The sequence below is a fragment of the Silene latifolia genome, chromosome 3, assembly GCF_048544455.1.
Source record: "Silene latifolia isolate original U9 population chromosome 3, ASM4854445v1, whole genome shotgun sequence".
Taxonomy (NCBI): domain Eukaryota; kingdom Viridiplantae; phylum Streptophyta; class Magnoliopsida; order Caryophyllales; family Caryophyllaceae; genus Silene; species Silene latifolia.
Window position 1 is genome coordinate 2,610,390 of NC_133528.1, and position 11,048 is coordinate 2,621,437.

General features: G+C 34.5%; 1 protein-coding gene across 2 annotated transcripts; it reads left to right on the top strand.

Annotated features, from left to right (window-relative positions):
* The first annotated feature begins 1,968 nt into the window (after positions 1–1,968).
* Positions 1,969–6,666, top strand: LOC141646733 (putative FBD-associated F-box protein At1g61330). 2 transcript variants are annotated; one of them, XM_074454661.1, is made up of 6 exons: positions 2,005–2,143; positions 2,423–2,476; positions 4,764–4,844; positions 4,957–5,841; positions 5,959–6,105; positions 6,218–6,666. In XM_074454661.1, exons 3-6 carry the CDS (start codon positions 4,797–4,799, stop codon positions 6,491–6,493), a joined length of 1,356 nt encoding a protein of 451 aa, XP_074310762.1. In that variant the 5' UTR covers positions 2,005–2,143; positions 2,423–2,476; positions 4,764–4,796; the 3' UTR covers positions 6,494–6,666. The 2 variants fall into 2 exon arrangements, with proteins under 2 accessions (XP_074310763.1, XP_074310762.1); XM_074454662.1 differs by lacking the exon at positions 2,423–2,476 and having other exon boundaries at positions 1,969–2,143.
* The last annotated feature ends 4,382 nt before the right edge of the window (positions 6,667–11,048 follow it).

Sequence of the window (11,048 nt, forward strand, 5' to 3'; positions counted from 1 at the left end):
GCATCGTTCCCAAACTACCCTGCTAATTAGTTGGTCACATCAGAGTTAGTGTGGTTATCAGGCTGATGATTAGCAGGGTAGTTTGGGCTTGATGCGTTAGGCTGAGACTGTGGACGGTCCAGAACTTGGACACGGACCTTGAGGCCTACGGAACAGCGGTCAAGCCTGCCACATATAAAGTATGTACCTTGGCCCGGGTTGGAGTAGAGTGATCAGTGTTACTCCATCGGCATTGTTGTAGGCGCCAATGGGGCTGGTTCGTTCACAGGTGCTAAAGTCAGATTCACTTACTTGAATCACGTCGTGTGCTGGCGTGTAGACAAATACTGATAAACAAATAAACGAAACAAATGTTAGCGCGAAATGAAATTAATCAAGTTGAACAGTCTGTGTAATAGATGTTCATTCAAAGTTCATGATCATTGATAATTCATCTAAAACATTAACCTAATTATTCTTAGTCATGAGAAATTCAACCAAATCGTTAACTAATTCGAAGTCATGGCTAATCAGAGTTAGTCCGTATTCAAGTTGTGCACCGTCCACAGTCTCAGACTAATGCATCGTTCCCAAACTACCCTGCTAATTAGTTGCAATAAAATTGGAAGTGGAGCAGTTGATCATTCTCATCTGGCTTTAGAATGAATGCTACATAATTCATCTTCTGCCTTTAGAATGAATGCACCGTCCATGATGACAATGTCCTTCCTTGCTATGATTTAGGCATTTTGTTAAATGTAGAATGATTAAGACTTGTTGCTTGCACCGTAATCTCATCTTTCATTCTTAGGATAAGGAATATTTCCATCTTACAACAACATTTCATTTCTGGACAACAAATGAACCGGGACGTAGTATGTGTGAGCAAAATATTAATACGCGTTAGCTTTGAAATAGGACAACAAATAAGAAGGATCATTTCGGGAGAAAACTTGTTACCTAAGATAAACAAAAAACAAACAATATTTCATTTCGGGACAACAAATGAATCGGGACGGAGTATGGGTTAGCAAACCTTCAACCTTGTTGCCTATATAAACCAACTCTGTTGAAATGAAAATGTATTGAATAACCAAAAAAAAAAAAAACAAGGAAAAAACAATCTATTGAATAACAAAAAAAAAAAAATACAAGAAAAGAAGTAGTGAACATGGCCAACAATGAACCAGTGTCACCCTCCAACACTGTTTTGAGAAAGGCACTGGATGTCAGTCAATACATTGAGCAAAAAGAGAGGGAATATGCAGCAGTTGAAAGGGATGCGCAAATGACTTACGAAGAGCGTGACGATGAACTGGAGAGCCTCCAATACTTAATTAATGACGCAACCCAAACATTGGAGAGACGACTAGCTGAACTCAGGGGTTTGAATGCCGTTACTGTGACGGATGCCCAAGAATTTAATTTTGCCCTGAACAAAACAGCATTCCATGTCCTCATCAGGGTGCATTATGGAACGCCCCAATATGAAATTGATGAAATTAATGAGACATGGCTTGCTGACGCACCTGCTAGGGAAGTTTATTTCGAATAATAATAATAATTATGATGATTATTATTATTATTATAATGAATAATTTGGAAATCAAAGAGGTCATTTGAAGGAAGATGATTGAAGGAAGATGAAGATGAAGATAGCTGAGCGGTAATTTAACTAAATGTCATTATGTCAATATATAGTGTGTTTGTGGGTCAGTCAGTGTGTGTGTGTGTGTGTTTGACAGTCTTTGTATTGTTAAACTTATTTAAATAAATTAAATTGTAGTGTGTGTGGGTCAGTGTGTGGGTCAGTGTGTGGGTTTGACGGTCTTGTTAAACCTTATTTAAATTAAATTGTCGCGTTTTCGATTTGGTATGTAAATATGTAATCGTGACATTCGGAATGTTAAATATATTTTATTTTTATTTAAAAAAGCTTGTTGTCACTTCATATAATCACAGTCATGAATACTCTTCACTCTTCAACATGTATAATTGTATATATACCGCCGGACTGAAATTGCCTCGGGACAAAAATAAAAATAAAAAATAAAAAATGGAAAAAGAAAAATAAATAAAAAATGAGACTCGAAAAACCCTCGGTACTTGCCGGCAATATTTTCATCTTATCTTACTTTCTGTCGTCGGCGATGAACTTTAGCAGGTTAGTTCTTTGATTAGATTTGTTGTTTTGTTTTAGCATCGGATTCATTTGGTTATGCAAATATATAATTGTGTTAATCTATCAATTTCAAGAGTTTTGTTGGTTTAAAATTTGTTAAATTTATCATATCTCAAATTACCCTCAATTCTAGGGTTCAATTTTCTGGGTTCTAATGTAATTAAACAACAACCTATTTGTACTTCAAGTTCTGGAATTTTGTCGAATTCTTGTCATTTTCTTTCGCAAAATCGTCATTTTTCTGGGTATCCTATTGAACAGTTCTCTGACGATGACGATGACGATGAATATGACTGTGATTTTGATTCGCACGCGGTAATTTCTCTTCCCTTTGACGATCAAATTAGTGGGTTTGTTAGTGTTTTGGCTTGTGTTTGATGTTAGAAAAAGTTATGCTATAGCTGAAATGATTATGTTTTTAAGGTTAAGACGGTCTGAAGCAAGACTGGGTCATTTATTTTGTGTTAGGAATTGGAATAATGTTGGGTTCGTATGTTACATTATCTTTGAATTGGATATGCATTTGGTTCAAGTGACTACTATAGCAATAGGCAAATTAGCTAGAGCTCTAGTGTTTGGTTTACTAGTGAAAATAGTGGAGGTATCATCAAAGACAACGGCGTGAGAAATATGGAGGATAAGAGAATGTGACTGAACTAGCTTGCTGAGGAATGTTTTATTATGCTTGATACTGAAAGGAAATTTTAATCGGTGTTGTGGTGGTTTTGCGGTTATTTATTTGTTCCTACAATGTATTAATCTGAACTTAACAAGGTTAGAAGAAAAACGGCAAGCATATTGCCACATCTGTATTGAACTAAGTCATGGGAATGCTAAGTTTATCATATGGCAAGACGCAGGTGGATAATGTAGCAAACTATAATCTTTCACCCACTTTCCATCAAATGTATCTCTCTTTTAACCAACCAGCTGACTTGTTTGGATGGGCCACAACATCATGATTTACAAAGCAAGCAAGGGGGTTTAGAATATAAACAAGATTAGTTGTGGTTTATCATCTTGTAGAGCCAAACGGGTCAGCCCGTTACAAAAATGTCTTGTCCATGTCCGTCCTCCTAACAATTTCGAGCCATGTGTATTTGACACATAGCCCATTTTTGAAAAATTATGTTGTGGAGGCCGGTAAAAAGAAGAGCTGGATGGACCGAATCTATCGGATAGTATAACCCATGAACAACTCTAAACTTTCATAGTAACAAACAATTTATAATACAAAAGTTCTACAATTCTATTAAGATCTCTCTCTTCTCTATTTTATTCTCCTAATTTTTCCCTCAATCTCTTCCATGGATTTAATCAAACTACAACACTTTGCAACTACCTTCTTCCATTTTTTGGATTCATACCATTCATAGGGGCAAAGCCATGTGTACCAATGGAGTATATTTTAAAACAAATCATTTTAAACCTCTTTATTCTCTTCAAATATTTGTGGTTATATTTCATGATGCTGGAATACGTTTTACGCGAGTCATGGGAAAACAACCGTTTATATTTCATGAAAAAGCACGATCATGTTACCAACTACTAGGACTATTGGATAGGCATTGTATGTATAAGATCATGAGTAAAAGCGAGAAGATCTTCCTTAAATGATAATAAGTATAATCATGTTATTAATTACGGTCGATCAAACCATTTATAGCCATAAATAAATGTTAATTCATATAAAATGCGGAGTAGTATTAATGATAATGATCCTCTTCCTTAAAGAAAAAGATTACAATCGATGGGGTTTAAAACATAAATCAAATACGAATCATATACATAGAATACAGTGTAATCCCTAATTCACCATTAATATTTCCCCTGTCTTTCTCTTCAAACCCCAATAATTGTTCCATTAAGGTAATTTTGTTTTCTTCTTGTTTAATTTTGAAATTTTCTCCTTAGTAAGTTAATTGGAGTTAAATATCATGTTTGTTGCTTAATTCAATCAATTGTGAGTTCACCATGTGAATGAAGTTGGAATAATGTAGCATAGTTTATCTTAATTCACCATTAATATTTCCAACAATTTTCAAATTTGTGATACAACTCAAGTAGGTTACTCTTGCTACTTTCGTTTCATTCATTTGTTTACTTTTGATTAAATACGTCTAACAAACAATAAAAGATTAAATATAAGGTCATGACAAAAGAAGTATATCTTTGATTACGGGATTATGTGTGTTTATCCTAAGAGCCAGTAGTTTTCTAAGACGTGGTAGAGTGATGGAGCCACCGTTTGTCATTAGGGGCAAAACATTTTAGGGTTGAAGTGCAAACTACTCCATAATTAATGAAATAAGATATAGAGGGCAAAAATCAAAAAATTTAACTACAAATCGTGAGTTTTCTATTACTGTATCATTCAAGGGGGTGACTACTGGCTGCCTCTGCTAGCCCCCCAAATGATCTACTATTGGACTGGTGAACGACTTCTCATAATCATCAAACTATTTGTAATTTTTTTTATATATATAGTGGACTTCCAGCTATTTTGCTCTTTTCATTGAGAGATTTGTAGCATTTTTAAAATAATGCTATCTATTTCATGATGAAATTAATCTACTAAAGAGAGATGTTTTTTTTTCTGCAGGTCTTGTGTAGTTGTAATAACTTGGCAGTAATTATGATGATGACAACGTCCTTGCCTGCCCTTGAATCATGCCTCAACGATGTACTATTTTGCTCTCTTGGCCTTCGTTGATGATTTTATGAGCTTTAGAACTTGCTACACGATATTTAGTTTCACTGCTCTTATTTTTGTTTTGCTTGTATTGCAAATCCAGGAGTGCAAGGCTAATGGTGCAGGCAAAGAAAATTATGATCGTTTGAGCGAGCTTTCCGAGGATATTCTGCTGTCAATAGTTTCGTCTTTTACAATGAAGGAAGTCGCAAGACTTAGTCTTGTTTCGCGTCGATGGGAATATATATGGCACTGTTTTCCACACTTGATATTTGAAGATCCTCGAGCTATGGATAATATTCGGAGAAATTGGAAAGCGATTGTTGTAGAAAGACCTGACTTTGTGAGGATGGTTGATCGTGTTGTTGAAGAGCATTTGGGGACGGCTATAGATGAACTTAGAATCACTTTTGATTTGGATAAAAAATGGCAATCTTATGTCGATAAGTGGGCAGCTTTTGCACTGGATAAACAAGTCAAAAGGCTTGAGTTCAATTTTACATCACCCTGGCGATACGGACGCATACGTTATGGCAATGGCATTGTTTTGCCTATGTGTGACGAGCCGCTTGATTTGCCTCCTAAGTTTACAGGCTTCAAGTCTTTTCTGACATCTCTATGCCTTAAATACGTCAATGTCACAGATGAATTCATGGATTATGTGTCTCATTCATGCCCTTCCCTGGAGAACTTGTGCATTGTGGGATCGAAATATCTTACAAGAATGTCTGGTGCATTTGATCAAGTAAAACATTTGGAGGTTACTCTTTGCCGCAATATGAAAACAATTGATATTTCTGCCCGAACGCTCCGCTCTTTCACAATGTATAATCAGCCTATACAGCCACGGATGGCCCATGCTTCCTCTCTCGTTGAGGTGTCAATTGGCGGCTACGATGACTGTTATGCTGTTACCTATGCTATGAGTATTGACTCCCTTGCACTATATCTCTCCCAGTTGTTATATCTAAATTTGAGGATATCCAAGGTTTGTGTGGTTGTTTAATTGTGTCAAAATATGAAATGTAGTCTTAGATTCTGTGAATAAACTTCTAGGTTTGAGTGTCCGTCCTCTAACTATTTATTGTCTTATTTTATCACACAGAAGATGATTTTGGGGATTGATCATCCTCATCCTATGCCAAAACTTCAACATCTAGAATTGCAAGTCCAAGCATCCGGGGACCCAAGCTTGCGAGGGTGGATTCCCTTTATTGTGGCATGTCCTCTTCTGCAGAAGCTGACATTGAAGGCAGGCACCCCGCCCTTTTCGTCACGCTTGTGTTGGTTGCCTTATGTTATTTTCATCTTTTAGATAGTGTATTGTGTGTATTTGAACTCATTTCTCCTCTTTGTAATCGCAGTTGACTCGTTTTACTAAAAAATACGATCATCCTGTATACAAGTGGCCTGGCGTCCCTCTCAAATGCTTGAAGACATTGGAGATTGTTGGTTATGTGGGACAAACAATCGACCTTGGACTTGCATTCTTTGTGCTAGAGAATGCTAGTATGCTTGAAGAGGTAATTGTTACCTTTGTGCCTCGCAATTATAAGACGTATGACATTGATGCGCGAGAACGACTTGTAAAGCTCCAGGACAAGATACCGCAAGGCGTAAAGTTAACAACCGTGAATTAGTTTTGTTGTCACGTCTTACCTATGATGCCGATTTGTAATTTGTGATGTCAGTGTGTGTGTGTGTGACGGTCTTTGTGTAGGTAAACTTATTTAAATCAAATTGTCGCTTTTTCAATTTGTTATGTAATCGCGACATTCAGAATGTTATTAATATACTCGTATTATTTGAAAAATCTTACTCTTGAACAAGGCCGCTATGGAAACTTACCTTAACGATCTTTGATACACATGAATAATGCAGTATGAATTTTAAAGATCTTTACAAGTTTTGTGTCTCAGTTGCAATTAAAACCATTGAGACACAAATACAAAATTAAAATGTTGTACGAATTTTACTTTGGTTCGGTATTTACAATGTATTTGAATTGATTCCAACTTATGGTTTGTATGGAAAAACAATGAATTTCAACATTCGGTCATGGAGCAAACCTCAAGACATAACGGTTGTCCATGGATGAAAGTTGAAATTCAACTTCGACTATAGAGCCTCGTTGAATTCCAATGTTTGCACCATGGATGAAAGTTTAATTTCAACTTTTCGACCATGGTCGGCCAATCTCCACCACGACAACAAATAAGACTACAATCGACAACAACAATCAACAACAATAACTACTTGACCAACAACAATAAACAACAAATAATCGACAAAAGATAAATAATTGAAGCATTCAAAATTCCGGGTGAAATCGAAAACGAAATACATGAATTAAAAACTAACTACTAACTACTATTAAAGGTATACACATTAATTTTACAATAAAGGGGTTTTTTTTTCAAACACAACCTTTAAAATTTTTTTTTTTCCAAACACCAATTTAAAAAAAAAAGTTTGTAAAAAACAACCTTTAATAAATTTTTTGTTGTCAAACACGACTTTTTGGCTGAAGGACTTAACATTTTGCAATGGGGTAACTTTCAATCGATGTTTGGGATAACAAACGATGTCGGTTTGAGGTGTTCTTGGACTCGTTGGAAAGGTGAAAATACAAGCTTTCCATGGGTTACCAACACGATGGTCAAAAGTGGCCTTATGTGGGGTCTATTATTATGTAGAGTAAGGCTGGTCGGAGAGATTAACCAGTGGTCGGGGATTTTTAGTGGGTCTTTTAAAGAGGTTATGATGCTTTGTTTGGTCTGAAAATTGGTATGTAGGTAGCGGGGAGTGTAAGGTAGGCCTTAGTTGTGTTGTTTTTTATGGTTGTTGGCTACAAGTGGTGGTTCGAGGGGAGTTAATTTGAAGGTAAAAAACATTCAAAAGAATGTCAAAGTAGGATTTCTTTTTTGTGGGTCAATTCACTCACCTCAAACCAGCACTTACAACAAACAACCACAAAAAATAACACAACTACGGCCTATCTTACACTCCCCGCTACCTACATACCAATTTTCAGACCAAACAAAGCATCATAACCTCTTTAAAAGACTCACTAAAAATCCCCGACCACTCGCTAATCTCTCCGACCAGCCTTACTTTACATAACAATAGACCCCACATAAGTCCGCCTTTGACTATCGTATTGATAACCCATGGAAAGTTTGTATTTTCACCTTTCCAACGAGTCCAAGAACACCTCAAACCGACATCGTTTGCTATCCCAAACATCGATTGAAAGTTACCTCATTGCAAAATGTTAAGTCCTTCGCCAAAAAGTCGTGTTTGACAACAAAAAATTTATTAAAGGTTGTGTTTTACAAACTTTTTTTTTAAAGGTGGTGTTTGGAAGAATTTTTTTTTAAAGGTTGTGTTTGACAAAAAAGTCTAAAATTAACTAAACACAACAAAAATAACCAAATTCTAACATAAACTAAATTAAAGACAAATTTTTTAAAAAAAAAAAAAAAAAAAAACGTCACTGATGGTGTGGTGGTTGTCACGGTGGTTGGGTTGGCGTAGTGGTGGTATAGGGGTGGTGGTGGTGGAAGGTGTGTTGTGTTAATTTTGGGGTTCCTTGATGAACGAGTATGAAGGACAAGTGGTAATGGAAGCTGAATGAGAAGAAGAATTGAGAGCGGAGATCAGCCTAGGACGCAGCCTGCGCCTTATGACGCAGCCTGCGTCCTCCTCAGCTTTCGAAGGTTAATTGTCACCCGTCTTAAGTCATCTCGTTGAAAGCCCAAATGAAGTTTAACCTAGAAGGGAGTGGAGCCATATAAATAGCTCATTGTTTGAAGACTTAGTTTATGACATTTTCATTTAATAATCACAAACTTATTGTATGTTGAGTAAGAACTTGGTATTAGGACGGCAAAGTTGTAATCTTTGGCTTGGGTTTATGTCAATCTTTCCATCAATCTTAGATTCATCTATGGTTATGGAAGGTTATACCTTTTTCTTGGTGTAATTTGGTAGACACTATATTTTCCTTAAACTGAGTTGTTGTTAGTTTGTAGTAGTTCCTACTTTGTTTGTAGTAGTTGCTGTTAGTTTGTAGTAGTTCCTTAAATTCTTCTATGGTTAGGGAAGCTTTCTATATTTGTTTTGTTTGTTATTTGGGTTAATCTCGCTTCTTTATACCAAAAAAAAAAAAAAAGTATACAATGTAGTATACTTGCTTTTTTTTATTTGAAAATAATAAAAGATATGATAAGATTTTGGTAAACATAATATTAATCTATAGTTTTAAAACTAATAAAATCTCTAATAATTTCTCTTCATATTGAAAATTATTTCTTTCATAATTAAAAAAAATAGATTCCTCCACATGTTTTAATTTTATTGGTGGTGTATAAAAGATACTATACAACAAGTGTAACCGCAACATCTTCTTTATTATCCTCTGTAAACATGTAGATAAGACGAAAGCACATTTGAGTTTTTTGACTAATTGTATACTCGTGCAAAAAGCACGAGCCGTTTTAAATATTAAGGGGTAGTAAGTCTGCATTTCAATTATTCTTTTAATATTCAAAATTAGTCTTTAAAGTTTTAGGAACAAATAAGTGATCATCAGTAATCTATACTATCTAGTTAAAAGAAACATTACATAAACGAGATACTATATAGAAAAACATATATTCACTCAAAAATTATATAGAAAAACTTCAAAGAGAAATGCTTAGCACCTCAAATATTATTGTAATTTCAATCATGTTGTAGACACCCCAAAGTTGTTTACTAGCCTTACGGGTACCCGATGATGAGGCTAAAATTAATTGACTAAATGAAAATTGACGATGTCATAATTAACGCCTCTTTACACTTATTTTCCACGAAATTACTCAAAGTGACACAAAGTCACCTTAAAGCGTCCCATTTACTTTCATTTCACCTTGACAATTATATTTTATAAGCTCGCCAATTGGTCTATCATCTGCCTAAAACGGATCGGATTTATATGATAGCAGCCTCAAGAATGCTCGTTATGTTGGATTTACATATCAACCATTAGGGCCTGTTCTTTTGGACCAAAACGGATCTCGAATCGAATCGAATCGAACTTATAGGAACTCGAATCAATCGAATCAACTTATAGGATCTCGAATCAACTTATAGGATCTCGAATCAATTGAACTTATTGGATCTCGAATCGAATTTATAGGATCTGAATCGAATCGAACTTATATGATCTCGAATCGAATCAACTTATTGGATCTCGAATCAACTTATAGAATCTCGAATCGAACTTACACGATCCGAACTTAAATTAATTTAACTTAAATAATATTATTATTATTAATTATTATTATTATTACTACTACTATATATTACTCCCTCCGTATCAGACCAATGGTAACACTTAAGTACTTAACTAATACGGCCGTACCACACCAATGGTAACATTCCTTATTTGTCCCACAACATTACCAAGTTATCTTTATACTCATTTGATATTTACACAAAATGTCATCACATACCCTACCTACCAACTCACAATTAAACCCACAATTACATACCTACTTATTTTCTTCCCTCTTTACCCCTTCTTTTACCCCCGTTTTCTTAAAAAACCCATTTTTTAACACGTTACCATTTGTATGGTACGGAGGGAGTGTTATTATTGTTATTGTTATTCTTGTTGTTTTTATTATTATTATTATTTTTTATTTTATAAAACCACATCTTTTATTATTATTATTATTATTATTATTATTATTATTATTATTATTATTATTATTATTATTATTATTATTATTATTATTATAAAACGCAAACTTTTTTTGAGATTAAACAAAAGTTTTACAAGAAATTATTAGGCAGCCAAGAGAGAACACTGATAAGAAAATATAGTCTAAAACACGAGGTAAAATAATAACATTTTTCCGCTTTATATACATTGGTTTGTTTATAAATTATACTACGGTTACATTAAGATAAAAATAATGAGAAAAGCGATAATTTTGTTTAAAAATAATAATGTATATATGTATCGAATAATTAATAATGTCAAATATTTTTGTATCGGTTTTAAAAATAATACTCTGTATATAACTTTTCTAAACTGAATTTATAAGATCTGAACTTATAGGATCTGAAATGAACTTATAGGATCTGAACTGAAGTGAACTTATAAGATCTAAACTGAACTGAACTTATAAGATCTGAACTGAACTG